Consider the following 20,536-nt stretch of genomic DNA (forward strand, 5'->3'; position numbering starts at 1 on the left):
GGCAATTTTATGGCCCGAACCGGAAGATCTGGTGCTGGATTGACGTTCCACGTGGGGAGAAAAGCAAGTTTGGTGATGTGATAAAAGACTGGACGGCAGGTTATCGAAACTTAATCTGCTATCGTCGGGCCGAGAAGGGACGGAATGGATACGGTCAACTGTCGGGGAAGTGAGAAATGTGTTTTGTGTTGGCATAGGGGCAGGGCGAAGAGATCGCAATGCTGTTTTTGACGCCGTAAATATATACTGGTATTTGATGCTAGGTAGTATCCACATCGGATATCGGCTCAATGGTCTAGCGGTATGATTCCTGCTTTGGGTTCGCTCAGCTTGCAGGAGGTCCCGGGTTCAATCCCCGGTTGAGCCCTCCCTTTTGCTTTTTGGTCACAGAAAAAAACAGTTACCATTTCTTTGTTCCATGTTGCTACGTTTCTCTCATGATTCTTTTTGCCTTAACTTTGAATCAATTCCAAACCACAATCGGTCAATTAGGCTGGAGAACACGATGTTCGTGAGCCAATGCATCGCTCTCCTCCAGTCTGAGATTGCCAACATTCACCAGATACATTGTGGCAACAATTCGAAGAGTGGTATAGTAAGTAACAACGCTAATCCAACCGTTAATACAAAAAGTAAACGCCTATCCAATCCATCCTATCCTCAATTATCCCCTCGAATCCGTATCCAATCTCATTACCTCAGCACATATACCCATGAACCCTCATCGTAACAAACGTGAACATCAAAGCACTCATAAAAAGACACATCATCACCAATCCCGAAACAACCCTAGATCTTCTCCTCAAAGCACACTTGGTCGGTGCGCTAGTGCCCGCCTCCAGAGAAGCAAGCTTTCGCTGCAGACCAGCCTCATAGTCAAACTCCTCCGCCTTCTCCTCAACATCCTCCTCGTACGTGTAGACATCCGAGATAACAGACTCGTCAGTAAAACAATCAGACGGTCTCGCACACCGATCCAGCACAAAGATCTCATCCTCCAAAAACTGCTTCACGCCATCATCCCACTCGGTCTTCTTGATGAACATATTAATCATATTCGTACACGCGTCAATGGCGTTTCTCGCGCCGATCGTTTCGTTAAACGTCGTGACGTCCCTCGGCGTGGGGTCAACTTCACCGTCCTTGTCATCGTAATGTCCATGTCGATCACCATCCTGGTCGTTGTACGTGTGGAAGCAAACTATAGAACCCCAGTCGCCGTATGTGTCGGGTTGGAAGCGGATGTACCCTGCTGTGTCGCGCTCGATCATATCGGAGGGGTTCTTGAGACGGCGCTGGGTGTGACCTAGGGCGTAGGAGTCGGAGATCATGTGTAGACAGACACCAAAGGCGCGTTTCTGGATGTCGGCTTCTTTGTACTTTGGTGTCGTGGCGAGGAGAAGATCACGGAGGGTGTCAGTTTTCGAGGGAACCGTTTCCTTGCCGAAGTATCCAGGGAGCACGTCGCTCAGTTTATCTGTCTCAGAGATACCCTGGTTCCCACATGCGAGTTTATACATAACCTCGATCCACGTAAGAATATTCTTCCTCGTCTTCTCCGGCTTCTCACCCAACACAGAACCCATACCATGGAAGAACTGGAGATTTCCCATATGCGACCTCTTGGTCATGCACTTCTCCTCACCAAACTTAAAAGCGTTCAACCACTCGATGCCCAGGCTGAACATCCTGTTGTCCGTTGTAGCATCTTCGAATAGCAGACACGAGGGGTCGTCGTTCCAGACTACTCCACGGAAGAACTCCCATTGTTTGTCGTTGATATTGTTGTAGACTGTGCCTCGGGGGAAAGTCATGTCGGAGTTGATGAAGGCTGCGACGACGATGCTTTCGTGTACGGGGAATTTGATGTCCATCTTGGTAGGGAAGGATACTCCGACACCAATGTCGTAGTTTGCGTGGACTTCATCATTGTTTGTCGTCGTGTAGGCATTCTTGTCCATGCGAATAGTCACATTTGCTGATCCCGTTAGCTATCATCTTTGAGATTCAATGTCAAACTTACCGGTCAAAGGACTCCCTCGTTCCTGGACATGCGTAACATCAATCTGAAAGACCTTTGAACAATCCTTCACCTGAACATGGTTCTTCGAGAACGGCAGAGCAGGACACTCGAACTCAAGGGTAAAGTCTCTCCATCCTTGACCATATCTAGCGACATACGTAACCCAAGCTTTGGAGCCTCCCCAACCTGAAACGTATTAGCGATAAGTTACAATCTGGGGAATGGGAGATCGACATACTTGGCTGCGCGAGGTAAATGGTCTGCTGTGTACCCGCCTCGATGACATTCAGCGGCTGACGTAATGGCCAGTTTCCACTCTCGAGGCCAGAGTCGTCAAGAAGAAGATCCTGGTCTGACTCGTTGCTTATTCTGACATGACAAGAGAAATCCATCGCAATGACGTTTGACTCGACTGTTCGATGCGTCAATGTAAAATTTGGGAGGTTGGAAGGGATAAAATAACATCTTGCGGGCGAAATCGAGAATCGTGATGTGAATCTCTGGCTGGAAAAGTGATGACGTTATTGGTCCGAGCAACGCGTTAGATCTGTGTGACTCAGTGGGGCAGAAGCTCCTAGCCAATAGAAGACGAGGTCAATGACGCGCCAAAAGGATAAGGACGGAATGGTGGGTCACGAGCTAAAGATAAGGTTATCTGGAAATGGTCACTACCCTGGAGAAGGAGACGAGAGAACAATTAATGAGCATGATTAACAGTAGAACAGTAAATGTGGTAAAAGATCAGATTCTGAGATCATATATCTTATTGCAATGCGATTATCTTTTTGATGATCTATGCTCAGAAGGGCAGGTGCAGTGGAAATGACCATTAATGATGTTCTTTATTAATTCGGGTTTCTTACATGAGAAGCTCCAGGTGCTTTGGTCATGGATGAATGCAGTATTTTGTCGTGACAGCATGAAAGCGGGGATAGTTTTGCCGATAATCTTCCTCAACGCCATTGGCTCTGCCGTATCACCAACTTGGCAAGACACACAATTGCCCTCCAAACGCGATCGATCGCAAACGGCCCTGCGGGTTGTCGCAATCATTCAAGGTCACGGCGCCTCATCTGGCTTGTTATAGCGAACCAACGATTCGATCATAATTGATGCCGCCGACGTGCGCGTCCTCTTTGAGAGCTCCCATAACGAGCACCATATCAGACTGAACCCGCGAACACCATCCTCCGCCCTCCGCTGCGCGCGTCCGACTGTCTCCTTCCAGACCACGACCGATCACTCCTCGAAAATGAGAGATATTTGCGACCGCTGAACAGGGCGAAGCATGATCATGCCTCACTGGTGACGCGTGCTGCGTCCGATCGAAGCAAGCCCTCGAGACGGCCCAGCTCTACCTCACGGTCGCGTATGCCCACAACTTGGTGTTGATGGACAGCAGAGGCATGCGATTCAACGACCCGAGCGCCGAGACCACCACCATTGTCTATAACCCTACTGCCAGGAACGCGCCTTGGTTGTGCGGCCGTGTTGGTACATCTCCCATCATCCATCTACGTGAAGCTATCCATGGCGGACTCCATCAATCAACACTCTTATGAAGAACCACGAATCCCTCGGGACGTTACGGATGACCCTGATACAGCGACACGATACGCGACGATTTTACACCCTGCGACTGAATAACCCATACACCGTTCCTCCCGTGAAGCCGCGACCGTGACTGTCTAGGTCCCCGATACCTACAAGTTCATCAAAAGAAGAAGGGGTTCGAACAAAGACTACCAATGGTCTACGGAATGTCTGCGTGTCTGTCTGTCTATAATCCATGGCGTATTGAAGCTGCCAAGCAGAACAACTGCCCATCGTGCGGCTCGCCGGCAATGCTCGTCCCTTTCTCCATCGTAGCCAACACACAGCGCCAAAGTATCCTTCCGCCCTTCCACCAACCAGTGAACCTGTCTGTAGCTATTTTCTGATCACCCTCTTACGCTGTGTATTCGCATTCCTGCCCGTACATGCCATGCCGTTGGACCCTTTTCCTGCAAATGGCTCCGTGCACAGCAATTGACAACGAGCACCGTAATAGCCACGTCTCCTTGGACACTACAATTGAAGTCCTTGCTATTTCCCCATACATTTGCGATAAACGACTGCCAAAAAAAGGCAGGGCCTATTGGGCCAAAAAGGCAAAAAACATACAACACCGGGGATTCGCTGGTCGTCACCGACCCAACTACTAATCCAGCGCTTCGCAGCTTGACTATGGAAGAGCGGACGGGATCCCGTATTTTCTGCGAGCTGTGGTCGTATGTGATTGACTTGGTGTTAATTGGATTAGATATACTCCGTAGGCAAACACCGAATGTCTTTCGTGCCTTTAGCGCCCCGTTGGTTAATCGTCACAATTGTTGCAACTGTTATCGCAAGGATATTTAACCCGAAGTCCCCTTTGCACTGCCTCAATTGTTTTCACTGCAATTTTAACCCCTCCCAAGGCTCGAAGCTGCGCCATTTTCGACTTCACTGCAATCTTGGTCCGAATAAAGGTTTGTCATTCTACGCAATCGATCTGAGTGTAGGTAACGCGCGGCGGCAAAATGTGCGGTCACTGGTCAGCAATACACCAAGAATGACAGCAGCACCATCGGCCCATCCAGTAAACCTCAACGGAACACACAGTTTCTTAAGAGTCTTCCATAGCTAAGCTGTTCCTGGCGGCCTGAAAAATTGTCCGTCGCGCTAGGAATCAAGAGACAGAATTGGTAGATTAGCCAATGCTACTTATATGAGATTTTTGAAGTCAACCATCTTGATAACTGAAGGTTTAGTAATTCATTCTCGTTTGTGTGTTGATCTCAAGGTCGCTTTTTAATCTTTACCAGCTGTGGGATAAGTCTTGGCGCAAAAATGAGAGACCGATTCAGCATTAGGCATGAAACTCATTGGCGCCACCAAATACCCTGCTGCTAAGAGCCAACTTTCCTAGCTACATGAGTCAACCAAAAGTAACTCTGATCGCTCTCATGGCTACCAGAAATGGAATTCCCATATTATATCCACAGCCTTATCCCTGTTGCACGGCCCGAGGCCACTGCAAACAGCTGGAATGCTGATACGGAGTTTAGTGTCTCATATTGAGATTGGAAGTGAGCGGCAGGCAAACCAGGATCCGGCGTCAGCCGCTGTACGCCACCTAACCCTCCTCAAATCAAAACGAATGACGGCGCTCAGATCTACCAAAGGAATCAAGGTACAGCCTGGGTTATGTTAAATCCGCGAATCTAGACCAGTGATCAGATGCCATCGTGAACCTTATCTCAGCCGTGTGTGCCACAAATGCCAGGAACTTTGCCCATGCCCCCCTTAAAGGCCTGAGACGTGGGATCTTTAGCACTTTACCGAAATTCCCCCTTTGCTCCTTGAACAACTCCACATGTCCTGCATTCAAAAAAGGAAGCGCTATGAGAGGACTGACTCTATGGCCGATACTCATCATTGCTATCTCTCTGTGTGACTTGATTCATGCTGAAAATTACAGACTGCAAGATGTTCCCAGATGTGCCGTGAGTCTACCAGTTGCATCAAATGAGACTGTCGTTCTTTTCTAACGTCACCAGATCAATTGCCTCGACAAGTCCCTCGAAGAACCGACATTCTCCGACGCCAATATCAGCCGTCTGTGCAGCGTGACGGCGATTAGCAACGAAGTTCTTGCATGCGTCAGAGGTGATTGCAGCGTGAAGGATCTTTTGGGTAAGGATGGTCATGGTCAAGACGCGAGCAAGGCTAACGACGCGTCACGGTCAGAATACATGAGAACAGAGTGCAAAGCTTGCAATAGACCAGATATCGACAACGACCACAACATCAGGGCTATCAACTTTTTTATTCTTGGCGCGATACTCGTCTCAGTTGGTATAAGAATATGGACAAAGCTCTGCCGATTTACGAAATGGGGTACAGATGATTATTTGATTATCCCTGCAGCGGTGAGTGAGACTCTTGCTGCTATGGTGGACCACTGGCTTATTGAAACATCTAGATATTAACAGCTGTACAAACAATATGCATGAGCCTTAGTAAGTTCTGATGTATCTCTGGATATTCATATTCTAGATAACTGACGCAGTCGTTCTTCAGTGACATGGGTTGGGCTGGGACACGATATTTGGACAATAAGCGAAGAAACAACAACACGATTCTTCATAGTAAGATTACCAATATTGGATCGCGCAGTCGATACTAAATGATGCAGTATCTCCTTGTCGTCGAATTTACATACGTTCTCAGCCTATGTTTAATCAAACTCTCGATCCTCTTCTTCTTTCTCCGCATCTTCCCTGACCCGACATTTATCAAAATTATCAGATGGACAATTGGGTTTACCATTCTCACAACAACAGTTATTCTGATTCTTGCATGCCTCCAAAGTGCCCCTACCGAGCCGTCACAAGAGGGCTGGGATGGCGCCCCGGAATCAGGGCCGCGTTTGAACATTCAAGCCTTGATCCTTTCTCATGCCGGTATCAATGTTGCATTGGACGTCTGGATGTTCATTCTCCCGTTAACTCAGCTGTATAACCTTGGTTTAAAAGCGAGAAAGAAGATTGGAATCATGCTCATGTTTAGCGTGGGAATATTGTAAGTATTGATCCATTATACTTGATGCTTGAATGAACTAACCAATATCAGTCTTATCGCAGTCAGCTGCATCCGTATACCGTCCATGCGAGATTTCAACAAAACCTTGAATGCGACATGTAAGACCCTTCAGTTGAATCCGATCCTTGGAACTTGAATCTGACACGGCACTCTATGAAGCCGATTCACAGGGAATTATCGTTTGGTCCAATATCGAAACCGGTGTTGGTATTCTCGTTGCTTGTATGCCTCATACCCAGCCACTTCTACACGCCGCCAAAGCGCAGATACGATGGTTGAATATTTTGCCGAGTACCTCCAGTAGTGCACAAGGAATATTCGTCGAGAGGTCTTTGGTCCCGATCAAAATAACAGCGATTGATGGAACCACAGCTACAAGACCAGAAGAGCTGATTCTGTATGATAGAGGGGGTTTGTTAAGTGCGGATAGACCAGAGAGCGCAAAGAAGGCGAGTCATAGATCAAATGGAGTGGAGACAGTCTAGCAATAAAGAATTGTATATAGGTTGCAATGAATGATCAAATCATTTCTCAGGTCTCGCTTGTTCGACAGTGCCCCATCTATAACACAACTGAGCTTCAGGATGCTGCTGAGATTGACCGAGACATTATCTTCAGCCCAAACTAGTTTTGGTGCATCAGAAAATAGCAAATCCCATCTGACATAAGGCCATTGAAACTTCATGGGGCCGGTGGCTGAGGTGGTTATACGAGCGTCTTCAATGCAATGCCAGCCTGTAACTACTCCGGCTATAGCTAGTGCCTACTGGGGGCTAAGTTGGCTGACCAAAAACAATTCTTGGCACCTGTGAATACGAGTCTCTTCACTGCAATTTTAAACCCCCCAGGACTCGAGGGCAGATCGCAACTTGAATGTGTCCAAAGTAGCACAGAAATTACAATTGGATGAAACTTCACTTTAGGCTTCACTGCAAATTTAGTCCCAACCAAGCTTCTCGCCACATGCAATGGGTCTTGCGCTGAGGTAATAATGGGAGGTCAGCAGTACTAATACAAGCACCAAAAATAGCTACAGCAATATCCACAACACAGAATCCTACAAGAACATCTTATTCCCGAATCAGTGTTGAGATGGTGGCTTAGAAGAGCATATTATGCAAAGCTATTGCAAAGAGACAATTAAAGCCCGATTTGCACTGCCCGGGTATAAGCGTGGCTGACACACTGTCGCATTTCAGCGGTCCGAAACCACCATCCAAGATTCTCTTCTTAACTCTCTTCGCTCAATTTGCGCTGCAGTTCCATTTCATTTAATATAATCATCTCTCGAAGCATTTGGCTCAATTATAAACGAAATTCTTTCGCGATTCTGACTGAAACAACGGGCAATGGCTGAACTTGACAGCAGTAGAAGTGAGGAAATGGAGAGTCTTCACCGGGAGCTTGAAATTGCAAAAGCCGAGAAGGCTAAGTATGAGGATCTGTTAAATCAGAGCTTGGAAAGAGAACGCAAGTTCAGACAAGCCCTCGAACAAGAGACAGAGCTCAAAGAAGAGTATCAAGAGCTCTGTAAACGGAACGAAGCACTCCTGAACGCACACTCTATTACAGAGCGGAAAATCAAGCATTTGGACGACAAATTCTTTATTGATAAAATCATTTTTTTACGACAGAATATCAGGCATTTCGCCTACCAATACTTCAACAGCTGGGTACCCAAGGCCAAGCTCTCGCCAGCGTCAGTCCAGGATATGGCCAGAATACTTAATTTGGAACCTTTCGCTGTGATGGGTTCGAACCCTTCTGCAGTTGTCCGCGCGTATATATGGAGATTCTTAGCACGGAAGGTCTTTGGGAGATTTGTTTGGGCGAAGCCTTCTGAAGCCATGCATGAGTTGACTGAGTATCTAAGTACGTATGGCGAGTTACTCCGACTCATATCACTGACTGAAATCTGATGTAGGATCATCCCAGTCATCTACTTCTACTGCGGATCGCGACAGCCGACGTCAGTTCGATCTATGGAAAGCCAAGACAAGTACATTACTACAGACTACTAGAGGTACACGCGAGGACAAAACCGGGAATATGGCTCAGAGTGATAGTATCAATCAGCTCATGAACACTTTGGCGGGACTTTTTGGAGTTGGTGTCAGAAGGATAGAGCTCATCAAGCCAGTCAACATGATCTGGGCCCATGCTGTGGAGTTTGACATGCTCATGCATACACAGAGCTCTGGAATAGAGTTATACTATGGGGGAAATCTGTCAAGCGCGATAGAGATCGACGGTAGTATTATGGAAGTCGAACCAGAGGGGTCGGTACTCCTAGGAGGCGCCCCTGTAAACTTGGTATTTGAGCCGGCTTTGAGACGAATGGGCGATTCAGATGGTAATGAGTCAGGCCAAGAAGTTTACCTACTCAAGATGGTGGTTGCATGTCATGTCGAGGAGTTAGTCACGCGAAAAGACGGACTAAAGCAGGGACAAACCAGCAAAAGCCTAGGAGAGCTGAAGAGGACAGGCAGTCATTGGGGGTCTGTGAAACGTTTGATGAAGCGTCCAAGCTCGAACGCTAGATAGTTCCTATTTTACATATGGAAGGGAGCAACGTTAGGAACAAAACTGTTTGAGTTTCTCTCTCGCAGCTGGATCAAGGCATGCCTCCGCAACAGAAAGCTCATACTGCTTCAAGGAAATGTTATACTGCTTTACCCCGTATACTGTAGCCCCTACCGCAAAGGCTATGCTGATGAGAGTGACCAGCCCTAGCACAACTGTGATCCAGAAAGCTGAGATTTGGAGCATGTTATTCCCACCTCTGTCGAGCCTCAGCTGATGTAACCCAACTGCGGGTTGGCGCAGGATGTAATTGAGATCTTCGATCCTATCTCGCCAAAAGGTGTAGTCGTCCAGATCGAGATTCCTCGGCCTATTACAAAAGCCAAGGCCATAAAATAGCTTCTTTTCCTTGTCCAAGAACCGCTTAGTAGTATCGTCCTGGAAAGGAAAGAGGAGATTCAGAGTATCAATTGCTTCTCCAGCAATGTCCTCTGGTAGTATAGCACTCTCGGGGAAGCGGAGATGATTGCAAAGGTGGATCTTGTGCTCGTAAATTGTGATCTCTTTGTACTTCCAGTCAATGGCGAGGTGGTCAGCCAGATTGTGAGTCCAGTTTATAGCGTAGCCATAGTTGCTAACGAGGTTTTCTGCTGTCAAATGCGGATCGATGCGACTGCCGGACTGCTCACGGCTCTTTGAGCCATGAGAGAGTTTGAACAGCGAGTAGGCCAACTCTTGTAGAGTTTGCCCATCTTGCCAAGGAAGTAGATCTTGACGCCCGGTTTCCAATGAGCCTGGGCCCATCGTCAACCAAACGCGAATCGCAAAATCAACTGATCTTTGTAGCTTGCCGTCATCATTTTCCTGACAAGGAAGTCCTAGGCGTATTGCTTGGAGCATTTGTTGTCTTGTTGTAGTTCGAATGGGCTTCACAAGCTGTATGATTTTACAAATGTCCTCTGTTGCAGGAAGTACAATGTGATCACGATTCTGACGAAGTATCTGCAACTCATCTTCAAAGTGTTCTAACAAAACAGAATAGTGATTTTGAATAATTGACGGGCCGATAGGCACATCGGGCCAGATAGCTGTAAGGAGTGCCTGGCCGTCAATGCGAGCCGATGATTTCGCAGTCATGTTGGCTTTATGGGAGGTAAAGAGGACTGTATTTCGAAAAAGGATTTAAAACCCTTGGGAATTGGAGCTGGGTTTAGTATTGTCATTGTGATTTCCATTGGCAATGCTGTGCACAAACATCGTATTCGTAACGCTTGGATGCGCGCCACCAGTTTTGCTATTGTCTGGTGCCATCTGATTCGGTAGTGAGAAGTCCAGGTGTGTGTAGATGAACAGCGACTACGTTAGCGCTGAGCATTCCTCTGTCAAGCCGGGCGCATCACAGCCTATTTGCCAGCCAATCAACCTACCACTTCGCTTTGTGAAACCAATTTTGAGGCCAGCAATGCATTTGCACATTCCCCATATCACTCCATAGAAGCCCCTCTAGGTAAGCAACGGATGAAATTCTCCTCTAGGGCTTAAACTACCAAAATAAAGGAGCCTAGGTAGTAGCCTAAACACATAAAGACCAAATTATTTTATCCCTTATGCTCTGGTCGGCCAATTCTTCTGATACCCTGATGCCCCTCGACCTACCTATGGCTTGTTACAGGTTATTTTCAGTGGCTTCCCATCAATCCTATTACCTGTCTACAACTGTTTACTAGAATTTGTTACTCTCGGCTGTCTCACGGCAGACTCATGATCGTATTTTGAACCCTGTCAGAAATGAAGGTCGAACCTAATCATGAGGCCGGAATGAACATACCATCTTTTGGACAACAGAACATCTCACCGTCGACCCTTCCCATCCAGGGAGAGCTTGTTTATTACGCGATGTTCGGACAGAAACGCGAAGATGGGATGCAGACCTCTCCAGCCGATGGGTCAAGCTCGAATGAACCTGCCAGCTATTCTAATACCCAGCCGAAATTTGAAATCAAGAACAACCTGACAGCGCTTGCTTTGAACTGCAGTCATGCTGCTGCAACCGCCATGAACAAACTCTCCATACCTCAGCTAGAGTCCTGGTACCAGAGGGTGAGCATGCTGGTTCAGAAGTCCCCTCCAGAACTCCATGGGGACTCCACCCAGCTTAATAACGGCACCCACGAATATAGTGTTCCAAGCCCCGAGTTCATGTATCAATTTCGTGGTCATTCTGATCTTTATGTTGGCTGGGAAGACAAAGTCCGCCCGGACCAGATTTACATCGATCGCTGGGAACACAAAGTGCTTCCGAGGCTATGGACCGACATCAGAGAATTCGAGAAAAAAATGAGACGAAGCAGTCGGATTGTTCGGGGCCGGCCTGGGCTATCGATCTCTCCGGAGCTTCGGATGTCTGGTCGTGTTGAGGCTTCACACAAGGTCAAGCTATTGCCTCGTATCTGGATCCTGTATGGCCACGAAAGATGGAGGAGGAGCGTTCTGAAGTTTGTGAGCGAGCTTGAGTGGCTTTCCCTCGAAGGCTTCGGGGAGGTCGAAGTCCATCTGGGCAGTGTGAAACTCTCTGCTTTGGAAAGCTCCTCCGTGTTGCCCGGACTGGACTTCAACGAAGACCACATGTACTGCCTCGACGACCAGACCAAACTCTATCTACACGTCGAGCAACCCCAGAGGGACTCGGCATGTGGATTGGTGTGTTGTGCCACTGTCTTCCGAGGCGGAGTTATGATGAGCCAGCGCTTTTCAAGAATAGGAGGCATTCTCCGCGTCAATAACGAACTTTTCGGTGTAACCACTGCTCATGGAATGTTGGAGTGGTTTTTGAACGCTTTACCAGAGAGCGAAGTCGATTCTGTGACATTTGGTGACGAGTCATTGGATTATCCCCTCCCATCAGACGATGAAGATGAAGAAGTGCCATCAACCCAATTTCGAAAGATGGACACCGCGATTGAGCATGCTATACACATCAACAGAGTTCATCAATGGAGTCGGGTTTCGGTGGGCTTGACAAGCTTTCTCCAAACCAGCTATTATTGCCAACCTGGAAGGTCTCCAATTATCCAGAAGACTGGTGTAGAGGAAGTCAGAGGTCACATAGTGTCATGGGAGGCAGCTTTGTGTTCCGACTTCTCACTCTGGGGCCTTCAAAACGCCGAAGGTCTACAAAATGCATATACCAACAAAGATGGTCAAAGGGCTATTGTTGATACTCTGGCATCCTGTCAAGACGCTAAAGAAGGGCCAGTCCAGTTACTGATCGGGATAGATGGTATTTCGAACGGGTATCTTCTGCCAGGAACAATGTCCTTTCTCGCTCACGGGACTCAGTTCAAGACACGAAAGATCAGAACTACAGAGCCACTAGGTATGATATCACGGTCTTTGAAAATCACGGTAACGGTTGGCTGATTCATGAAATAGGTCTAGGTTGTTCAGGCACGTGGGTGGTGCGCGATAGGCAGCTTCAAGGGATTGTCATTGCATCGTATGATTATGAACCTTATGTACACATGATTGCCACAGATGACCTACTATCTGATATCAAGATGACAATTCCAGTTGGCTCCGACATCCAACTTCCTAAAGATGAACCAATCGCATCTAAAACGAAGATACTGAACTTTCTTGACTTTAAAGCAGTGCCAAAAAGAAGAGAGCGCAGGCTTATTGTTCATATGTTATTCAGTGTAAGTACGCTAAGATGGCTATACTACTGCAAGTTACTGATTTCCTGCTTAAAGATAGCCTCCCTTTTGGTTGTTGTCTGGTCTATGTTATGTGTGCCGGAAAGAGTCACTCAAAGATCCCTACAACCTTACCAGCTGCAATATATTATCTTAGGCTCAGGATTGATAGTTGTTATATCCATGTTCCCAGTCTATTATGCAGTTAGATCTACGATTGTAGTATAACGGTCTAGAATAGGGAAGTAAAGCTTGAAGAAGGGAATAGTGCGCTAAACTATTAAAAGTAGCTAGCATTAAGAGAGGACTTTACAAGGATTACCAGGCAGAATAGCTAGACTGCCTTCCCTTCATCAAAGTGTACTTTTTATTGTGAAATAATGCCTAGCTTCCGACCGATTTCTCCCCTTTTAACGCCAACAACGAAGCAATGACATAATCTCTTACTCCTTCCCTTACATTGTGTGGAACACTGGAGAGATAGCTATCCCTCTAAAGAAGGTAACGGTAGCCCCGTTACGAACAGGGCCGCTGAAGAAGGCTTCAGTTGTGTCTGTGATCATCATTGTGATAGCTTTGTTAAAGTTGCTAGAAGGAAGAGGAAAAAAACAAACCGGATGTAAGTAAGTAAGATAGTAAATCTTATACCTAGCTAAAAGCTTGATATTAGGGTAAAGTTAGGCAGAAGGTTCTGTATAAGCATTGGAGTTAAAGTGCTTAAAAATTGTAATTTAGGATAGAAACCTTATTATTTGGTCTTCTCTCTTTATCTCCTATATCCACTTATTTGCAAATGTTTGAGCTAGTGATCCTTCAAAGCTTACCATGCACAGCCTCACTAGGCTGTCTTCTCTTTCTCTTTATTAACGGCTGTTCACTCAACAGATGGCCCTGACTTGATAGTGCGATCCTGAGAAAACAACGAACAGTAATAAGAGACCTCTATAACTTACTATCACTTACCTGAGCCACTGGTCAGCTGAGAGACAACACAGGACTTTCTAGATGTCGCATTTCAAACATGTGTCTCTAAAGCCGCTGGAACTTCGGCTTGTGGAACTACATCCTGGACTGGCGGGAGATGCACTTGCGGGCGCCATCACTCATAAGTATTTCTCTGTGGAGGAAGACGAAATACCGTAATTTGAAGCCCTTTCCTACTACTGGGGTGACCAGAGTAATCCAGTTTCCATTCATCTGACGCATCGTCGACCAGAAGAGGAGGCTTCCTTGATACATGAATCAGGAAGTTTAGACATCGGAAGCAACCTGGCAACAGCCCTCCAAGCCCTTCGGTTACAAGACAAGAGACGCATACTCTGGTGCGATTCAATCTCCATCAACCAACAAGACCTCCCCGAGCGAGCTGCCCAGGTGCAGCGCATGAAGGATATATACCGCTACGCTAAGAGCGTGGTAGTGTGGCTCGGTCCCGACACTTCTTGGAGCACGACCGCCATGGGCAGTTTACGCTGGGCCGCCGATCAGATCGACACGGCGAGTCTAGACTTTTCTCTCGGCAGAGACTGTTTCACATACAAGAGCACAGCTGATGATGTTGTCTCAAAGACTACCGACGCTCTGCCATCGACTACGACCCAGTGGCTAGCGATCGAACAGCTTGTCGCGTTGCAATGGCACAGGCGTCTGTGGACTTTCCAAGAGATCATCCTGGCAGACCAGAACGCATGCGTGATGAAATTGGGAAAAGAGGAAATTCCATGGATCATTTCAGGGACGCGGTGAATTTTACCGTTTTTTCTAGAGCGCTTCCTCAAAACTGCTTTATTGACGAAACAACCGTGGGTCCGGATGCAGAGTTGCTTTCTGGCAGAGCTACCATTTGTTCTATGAATATGAAAGGACAATATAGTTGGCTCGTATTACTTAAGACATGAATGTCAGTGGTGTGAGATTGAGCTTTCCTGATAAACCCCGCCATCACTTGACCGCACAAGTCGGTTACACGGCATCGATATTTCTACTTATCCTGCCTGACTTTTCAGGCAACAGATCAGATTTAAGCACGTTGATCTTACTTCTATCATAACATTTCAACAGAAGCAACAAACAAGCATATCACCAATGGTCGAATTCAATTTGGAGGCGTCTGATATTGCCGAAACCATTTATGCAGCTGGACATATCATCCAACTGAGGATCAACTTCAACGACGACCAAAACACGAATCTACAGGTCAAGATCAGACGACAAACGCGCCCATGGACATTATCTTGCGGCATGGTGGTCAGCATCGAGGGCCGCTCCGAAACTGGCGATGACGTTTTCTTGAAAATGTTCGATCGCAGAGGTGCCCAGCAGATTCGTCAAGATAACGGCATTGATGCATGGAACGAGACAATTGAACACGATTTCGTAAGAGATCTAAAATTGGGAAAGATAGAGGGGTTTCTGGAAAAGCTCCGGACTGTACCAGACTTTCAGGATGAGACAGAGGAGGATTGGGATGCGGCTGAAAATGAGGCTTTTCTCACCGCTGAACTGCGGAAGTGCTTCGATGCTGAAGTTGCGACATATGCTCGTCTACAGGAAAATCAAGGGAAGGTTATTCCGCGTCTCTTGGATGCCGTCACCCTTAATGCGGATTTACCCAACGTCAAGCTTAGTCCACAACAGCAAGAGCTCTATCGACCTAAAGGTGTCCTGTTACAGTACCTCCAAGGATTCCAACTAACAACCCTGGCGGATAACGCACCTAAAGAATTCTGGCAAAACATTGTCGATCAAGCCATCCGGATAGTCCACATTCTGAACGACCACGAGATTCTCAACGCCGACGTTCGTCCTGACAACTTCATTATTATTCCCAAAGGCGATAAGTATGCCGTTTTCATGATAGACTTTGGGCAATGCAGATTTCGGAGGGAGGATGAATCTGATGAACAGTGGGGACGGGCAAAGTGGATACAGGATGAAGAAGGTGCTGTGGGCTATGTAATGAGGATGATGTTGAGAAAAGTTGGGTTTGAACTGCGCTATGAGCCGTCGGATAGGTATTTGCCTTGGGCCCCTGGGGAGGACGACGAGATGTGAAGATCAATTTGTTAAGTAGCACTAAGAACTGTAAACAGTCGCGATTGTTGACACTACTAGGGAGCAATTGTTAACACTAGCGCTATTAACAGGGCGGCTGACTTGGCGCAAGGAACAATTGAGTTCCGGGGCATTTGCCATCTGGAGAAAATCGCAAGGGTATGGATGGAACCCTGGAACCACTTCCCAATTTGTATTCTCGGACACGTGCTTCGAAATACGAGAAATCCTATTGCTTACTGCAATCTAAATACCCGCACTTTACATGCTGAAATCCTCAAATGCCGGTCACCATGGCTGATATCTCAACCTCCCTTCTGGTCCTGGGCATCGCTGCCACCGTGACACTATGGTACTTTACATCATCTACCAAGGGCGAGAAAAAGCTGGCCAGATTGGCCCTCATTGGTGATCTTCACAGCTCACCCATTGAGAAGCCTCTATTAAGATGGGATGCCTGGGCCAAAGAAAAAGGCGCCATCGCGACGCCAAAGCTCTTTGGAATCTTGCCGATGGTCATTCTCAACACAGCTGATGCAGCGACAGAGCTGCTGAGCAGAAGGAGTAAATGGTACAGCAATCGCCCCAGTTCAGTCAGCATGGAGATGATCTCGGGTGCGGGGAAGGGACAGTCGCGATTTACCGTGATGCATGATATGGATGCTGTATGATTGCCCCGAATAATACTATGGGGATCAAAGACTGACTGTCAATAGAATCTAAGGCTTCATCAACGTATCCTATCCCCATCGCTTGGTGTCATCGCTGCACCTCGCTATCAACCCGTCATGGAACTCGAAGCCAAGCAGCTTCTCAGAGACCTTCTCAAGTTATCCGACAGCAAATCGTCAGTTGTTTCCAGTGCAGATATTTACCCTCTCCTCGAGCGTACTCAATCAAGCGTCATTCTTGCTCTTCACTACGGTTTCCGCGTTCCAACTGTTGATGAGCCTCTTTTCCACAAAATCATGGAGACGCAGGCTAAAGCTACCAACGTTGCAGCCAACCCTGGCCTCCCCGACATCTTTCCCTTTTTGCGCCACCTCCCAGCATCCATTTCACCCTGGCACAGAGCTGCCGATAAGATATTTCAGGAGCAGAAGGAGCTCTACTTGTATCTCCTGGAACTTGGCGATGAGAGCCTTGGGTGGAATGCTACGAAACAAGCACGTGCTGCCGCGGCAAAGTACGCCAAAGAACCCGTTGCAGACATCGATCTCGCTTACAATCTTGCAACAAGCGTCCAGGGTGGTATGGAGACCAGCCCTCGAGCTCTGCTCTGGCTCTTAGTTGCTGCAGTGGCTGCCAACAAGGACTTTATTAAGCGAGCTCATGCCGACCTGGACGGGGTGGTAGGACGTGATCGACTACCTCGCTTCTCGGATAGATCTTCGCTGGCTTACATTGACGCCATTGTTGCTGAGCTTATGCGTTGGAGGCCCGTCTCACCTGGAGGTATCCCCCGTCGGGCCGATAAACAAGATGACTACCAAGGTATCAAGATCGTGAAGAACGCAACAGTCGTGGCCAACGCATGGTCCATCGGTCGCGACGCAGCAGCTTTTGATCCAGCACTTGGCGATCTTGAAGAATTCGTTCCCGAACGATGGCTTGACGGAGACCAGCTGAAGACGTCTCTCCCAATACCCGTGTTTGGTCAAGGTCGAAGAAGCTGCCAAGGAAAACGTGTAGCCTTGGACGGAGGTTTCGCCAATGTTGCTTACATGATCTGGGCGTTTGACTTTGAACTGGTGGATGAGGTGGATTGCATGGATATGGAGGCCATTTGGGTTATGGTTCAACCTAAACAGTTCAAGTTCAAGCTGAAGCCCAGAGGCCCGTGGGTGGCTAAGGTGGTTGAGGCTGAGTGGGAGACTGCTGATAAGGATCTTGGTATCATTATGGGTAAGCCAAGGGATATCGAGAGCTAAAGCTTGTGGTAGGTTGAAACTGCACCAGAGATAAATATGCTATTGACGACAGTAAATTAAAAGTCTTTACAGCATTCTAGATAAAGATATGGCCTACATAGTCTCGGCGTTTGTCTCCTTGAGATTAGTCTGTGGCAGAATTTCGTGAGCTATAGATACCCTGAAGGGGAAGGAGAAACTCCGATCGATACCCAAGGGTTGACTGTGGATGGGCATGAGCCTGCAACTGCTGTCCAAGGGAAGCGCTCCTCGACCAAAGGACGTCTACTAGCGTTGGCCAAGTCTCAACTTCCGACCAAGTTGGGGGACAAGTATACCGAAGTTGTGGTTACTTGTTTTACGTGTCAAGATGATGATTGTGTGGATTTTGGTGAGGACAGTGTGATGCAAGATGAGGACGGAGTTTTGATAGGTGTAAGGTTTGCTGAAAAGGTAATGTTTCGGCTCAGTGGAAATTTGCTGTAATCATGATTTCACCATCATGGCAGCCGATGAAACAGTTAGTTACTCGAGACCTTAGGTTGTTATCCGATATTCGCGTTCGTGACAATGTAATTCAGTTTCCCCGATGACAACAGATAAGTGGAAATGCCCCTTTCCGTTTTGTAGGTTTCTTAAGATAAGAGATCCTGAAAAGCGCACCCTATAGTGAGTGTTGTGGCAATTCTCCGGAACCTCGCATTTTCTGTCGGGGTTCGCCTAGCTCCACGCTAGAGGACCTGCCTACTACAGTACGAGTAACATTAGTAAGGCTAAAAGATGAAAAGTCCGTCATCGGGTTTTGTAACTGCTTCTGGATTAGACCTGAAGCTTGGTTAGTAACTAAAAGAATACACGTTCGATAACGCTGCTGATGTAAATAAATTGTTAATGTAGATCTAAACAAATTCTTCAAGAGTCATTATTTAAATTCAGACCTATAATTTAAGTTTCTTTTGCTATCTTGATTTTTAATAATCCTCCCTTTTATTTTTTATTTATCTTCTTTCTACCGAGAAGTTAAACACACTACCAGAGAATCGACACTATTTGTGTTTCTGCGATCATTAAGACGATCTTCGGGTTGAAATGGAATCTAAGTCAGATGACCTAGAGAATGGGCTTTCCTCGTCTTCTCGAGGCAATCTTGAAACTGGGGGGAATCGCGAGTCCGCAATTGCTTCAAGTTCAGCTACAAGAGATGAACCTGTTGACGCGGTCAAGCCTGCGAGTACGCCACCAGATGGTGGTTGGCAGGCCTGGATGGCTGGTAGGCAAACGGCCCATGAGAATATTCCTTTTAGACTAACCGTTGAGCTTCTGACAGTGCTGTCTTGCTTTCTCACCATCATGAATACTTGGTTTGTTGTTCCAAATTACACTGATATGTCTACCTTGAGCTGACAATTATGTAAGGGGTGTCATTATATCTTTCGGCGTTTTTCAAACTTATTACATTTCGACCCTACACCGATCACGATCCGACATCTCCTGGATAGGCTCGATAGCTGTTTTCCTCCTGTTTTTCATGGGCATTATAAGTGGTCGTCTCACGGATGCCGGCTACTTTCACACTACCACTATTCTTGGGGCGATTTTCGTTGTCTTTGGGACGTTCATGACCTCCCTTAGCAACACGTATTGGCAGGTTCTCCTCTCTCAAGGAGTATGCACTGGTCTTGGCAACGGGCTGCTTCTTACTCCGATGATGACTCTTATCACAACATACTTCCGAAGACGACTCCCACTGGTCATGGGGATAGCAGCATGTGGGAGTACGACCGGTGGTCTTATTTATCCTAGTATGGCGAGATCATTGCTCCCAACTATTGGATTTGGGTGGACAATGCGAGCAATTGGCTTTATACAATTGGGAACATTTGTCGCTGCCCTGGCATGCGGGAAACCCATACCAGCGTCTAAACGATCAGCTCCCATTGTGGACTGGTCTGTCTTCCGCGAGGCCGAGTTTACGTTGTACCTTGTTGGTGCCTTCCTGGTAAGATTTTCTCGCTTCTGGCTCATAGCATGAAGAATAGCTGTCTAACTTCCTTTAGTCTTTCCTAGGCGTTTTCTTCCCGTTCTTCTTCCTCAGCTCCTACGCGCGAGAAAAGCAAGGACTCTCATACACTGACTCGTTGAACCTCACACTCGTTCTCAATGGCATCGGCTTCGTAGCCAGACTACTTCCAAGCTTTATAGCTCGGTACGTTGGCACGATGAACGTTTTTACAGCATTTCTGTTTGCCTCAGCTCTGAGTATGTACACTTGGGTTCCAGTACACGACACTGCGGGACTCTATGTCTGGACCACATTTTACAGTCTGTCTGTGGGTGGTGTTCAATCCCTTTTCCTCGCCGTGGTTACTGTTATCAACTCAGATGCGTCCAAGATAGGGGCACGACTAGGCATCATCTCGGCAGCTGTGGGCATCGGAGCTTTGCTTGGGTCACCGGTTTCGGGCGTCATTATTTCCGCAGGTGGCGGCTCTTATACTGGGGCTCAGGTCTTTTCGGGCAGCACCCTGGTTGTTGGAGGCATGTTTGTCCTGGCGTCGCGAGAGGTCAAAAGACGACAGAAACACGCGGACTTCTGGATGAAATTGTAAGTCTACAATAAAAATAGACTTCCGCAGCCAGATGATTGCCATACGTTGGACTATCGGGGTCCCTCGTCTTTCGCCATGAACATCACTCACCACCAC

At 47.3% G+C, this 20,536-nt stretch overlaps 10 protein-coding genes and 1 non-coding gene across 11 annotated transcripts; 9 read left to right on the plus strand and 2 right to left on the minus strand.

The window, feature by feature from the left end:
• Positions 1-284: 284 nt before the first annotated feature.
• On the plus strand, positions 285-367 carry B0J16DRAFT_t290. The gene has a single exon. It is a non-coding gene; the product is annotated as a tRNA-Pro (tRNA).
• Positions 368-469: 102 nt separating this feature from the next.
• B0J16DRAFT_364875 (uncharacterized protein) lies at positions 470-2,521 on the minus strand. The gene is made up of 3 exons (XM_046129966.1): positions 2,262-2,521; positions 2,024-2,209; positions 470-1,978 (listed from the first exon to the last, which is right to left on the minus strand). The coding sequence occupies exons 1-3, from the start codon at positions 2,413-2,415 to the stop codon at positions 699-701; spliced, it is 1,620 nt and encodes a 539-aa protein (XP_045979192.1). The 5' UTR covers positions 2,416-2,521; the 3' UTR covers positions 470-698.
• Positions 2,522-4,156: 1,635 nt separating this feature from the next.
• Positions 4,157-4,738, plus strand: B0J16DRAFT_185727 (uncharacterized protein). The gene has a single exon (XM_046122707.1). The coding sequence runs from the start codon at positions 4,350-4,352 to the stop codon at positions 4,689-4,691; it is 342 nt and encodes a 113-aa protein (XP_045979193.1). The 5' UTR covers positions 4,157-4,349; the 3' UTR covers positions 4,692-4,738.
• Positions 4,739-5,318: 580 nt separating this feature from the next.
• B0J16DRAFT_349281 (uncharacterized protein) lies at positions 5,319-7,152 on the plus strand. Its single transcript, XM_046128875.1, has 8 exons — positions 5,319-5,550; positions 5,605-5,740; positions 5,795-5,976; positions 6,030-6,066; positions 6,128-6,195; positions 6,243-6,628; positions 6,680-6,747; positions 6,809-7,152. Exons 1-8 carry the CDS (start codon positions 5,449-5,451, stop codon positions 7,132-7,134), a joined length of 1,305 nt encoding a protein of 434 aa, XP_045979194.1. The 5' UTR covers positions 5,319-5,448; the 3' UTR covers positions 7,135-7,152.
• Positions 7,153-7,908: 756 nt separating this feature from the next.
• B0J16DRAFT_418286 (uncharacterized protein) lies at positions 7,909-9,666 on the plus strand. The gene is made up of 2 exons (XM_046133752.1): positions 7,909-8,521; positions 8,574-9,666. Exons 1-2 carry the CDS (start codon positions 7,999-8,001, stop codon positions 9,191-9,193), a joined length of 1,143 nt encoding a protein of 380 aa, XP_045979195.1. The 5' UTR covers positions 7,909-7,998; the 3' UTR covers positions 9,194-9,666.
• B0J16DRAFT_418287 (uncharacterized protein) lies at positions 9,224-10,309 on the minus strand (the record flags this gene model as incomplete). Its single annotated transcript, XM_046133753.1, has 1 exon — positions 9,224-10,309. One exon carries the CDS (start codon positions 10,307-10,309, stop codon positions 9,224-9,226), a length of 1,086 nt encoding a protein of 361 aa, XP_045979196.1.
• A 421-nt stretch (positions 10,310-10,730) lies between these two features.
• On the plus strand, positions 10,731-13,215 carry B0J16DRAFT_185746 (uncharacterized protein). The gene is made up of 3 exons (XM_046122708.1): positions 10,731-12,548; positions 12,605-12,870; positions 12,929-13,215. The coding sequence occupies exons 1-3, from the start codon at positions 10,961-10,963 to the stop codon at positions 13,022-13,024; spliced, it is 1,950 nt and encodes a 649-aa protein (XP_045979197.1). The 5' UTR covers positions 10,731-10,960; the 3' UTR covers positions 13,025-13,215.
• Positions 13,216-13,874: 659 nt separating this feature from the next.
• On the plus strand, positions 13,875-14,785 carry B0J16DRAFT_349287 (uncharacterized protein). The gene has a single exon (XM_046128876.1). It carries the CDS (start codon positions 14,251-14,253, stop codon positions 14,611-14,613), a length of 363 nt encoding a protein of 120 aa, XP_045979198.1. The 5' UTR covers positions 13,875-14,250; the 3' UTR covers positions 14,614-14,785.
• Positions 14,786-14,931: 146 nt separating this feature from the next.
• Positions 14,932-16,152, plus strand: B0J16DRAFT_349288 (uncharacterized protein). Its single transcript, XM_046128877.1, has one exon. The coding sequence runs from the start codon at positions 14,953-14,955 to the stop codon at positions 15,919-15,921; it is 969 nt and encodes a 322-aa protein (XP_045979199.1). The 5' UTR covers positions 14,932-14,952; the 3' UTR covers positions 15,922-16,152.
• A 62-nt stretch (positions 16,153-16,214) lies between these two features.
• B0J16DRAFT_274695 (cytochrome P450) lies at positions 16,215-17,852 on the plus strand (the record flags this gene model as incomplete). Its single annotated transcript, XM_046123677.1, has 2 exons — positions 16,215-16,586; positions 16,638-17,852. 2 exons carry the CDS (start codon positions 16,215-16,217, stop codon positions 17,850-17,852), a joined length of 1,587 nt encoding a protein of 528 aa, XP_045979200.1.
• A 1,068-nt stretch (positions 17,853-18,920) lies between these two features.
• Positions 18,921-20,526, plus strand: B0J16DRAFT_404676 (major facilitator superfamily domain-containing protein; the record flags this gene model as incomplete). Its single annotated transcript, XM_046132818.1, has 4 exons — positions 18,921-19,101; positions 19,340-19,830; positions 19,889-20,094; positions 20,155-20,526. The coding sequence occupies 4 exons, from the start codon at positions 18,921-18,923 to the stop codon at positions 20,438-20,440; spliced, it is 1,164 nt and encodes a 387-aa protein (XP_045979201.1). The 3' UTR covers positions 20,441-20,526.
• Positions 20,527-20,536: the final 10 nt, after the last annotated feature.

The sequence above is a fragment of the Fusarium flagelliforme genome (assembly GCF_020744385.1).
Source record: "Fusarium flagelliforme strain FIESC 12 MPI-CAGE-AA-0113 chromosome Unknown B0J16scaffold_7, whole genome shotgun sequence".
Lineage (NCBI taxonomy): Eukaryota > Fungi > Ascomycota > Sordariomycetes > Hypocreales > Nectriaceae > Fusarium > Fusarium flagelliforme.

Coding starts and splice junctions, on each gene's coding strand:
- B0J16DRAFT_364875 (XM_046129966.1), bottom strand. CDS start 2,415: ATGGATTTCTCTTGTCATGTCAGAATAAGCAACGAGTCAGACCAGGAT. Junction 2,210..2,261: donor CATTTACCTCGCGCAGCCAA/GTATGTCGATCT, acceptor AATACGTTTCAG/GTTGGGGAGGCTCCAAAGCT. Junction 1,979..2,023: donor ACGAGGGAGTCCTTTGACCG/GTAAGTTTGACA, acceptor TAACGGGATCAG/CAAATGTGACTATTCGCATG.
- B0J16DRAFT_185727 (XM_046122707.1), top strand. CDS start 4,350: ATGTCTTTCGTGCCTTTAGCGCCCCGTTGGTTAATCGTCACAATTGTT.
- B0J16DRAFT_349281 (XM_046128875.1), top strand. CDS start 5,449: ATGAGAGGACTGACTCTATGGCCGATACTCATCATTGCTATCTCTCTG. Junction 5,741..5,794: donor CAGCGTGAAGGATCTTTTGG/GTAAGGATGGTC, acceptor CGTCACGGTCAG/AATACATGAGAACAGAGTGC. Junction 5,977..6,029: donor ATTTGATTATCCCTGCAGCG/GTGAGTGAGACT, acceptor TGAAACATCTAG/ATATTAACAGCTGTACAAAC.
- B0J16DRAFT_418286 (XM_046133752.1), top strand. CDS start 7,999: ATGGCTGAACTTGACAGCAGTAGAAGTGAGGAAATGGAGAGTCTTCAC. Junction 8,522..8,573: donor TGAGTTGACTGAGTATCTAA/GTACGTATGGCG, acceptor AATCTGATGTAG/GATCATCCCAGTCATCTACT.
- B0J16DRAFT_185746 (XM_046122708.1), top strand. CDS start 10,961: ATGAAGGTCGAACCTAATCATGAGGCCGGAATGAACATACCATCTTTT. Junction 12,549..12,604: donor CAGAACTACAGAGCCACTAG/GTATGATATCAC, acceptor TTCATGAAATAG/GTCTAGGTTGTTCAGGCACG. Junction 12,871..12,928: donor TTGTTCATATGTTATTCAGT/GTAAGTACGCTA, acceptor GCTTAAAGATAG/CCTCCCTTTTGGTTGTTGTC.
- B0J16DRAFT_349287 (XM_046128876.1), top strand. CDS start 14,251: ATGAAGGATATATACCGCTACGCTAAGAGCGTGGTAGTGTGGCTCGGT.
- B0J16DRAFT_349288 (XM_046128877.1), top strand. CDS start 14,953: ATGGTCGAATTCAATTTGGAGGCGTCTGATATTGCCGAAACCATTTAT.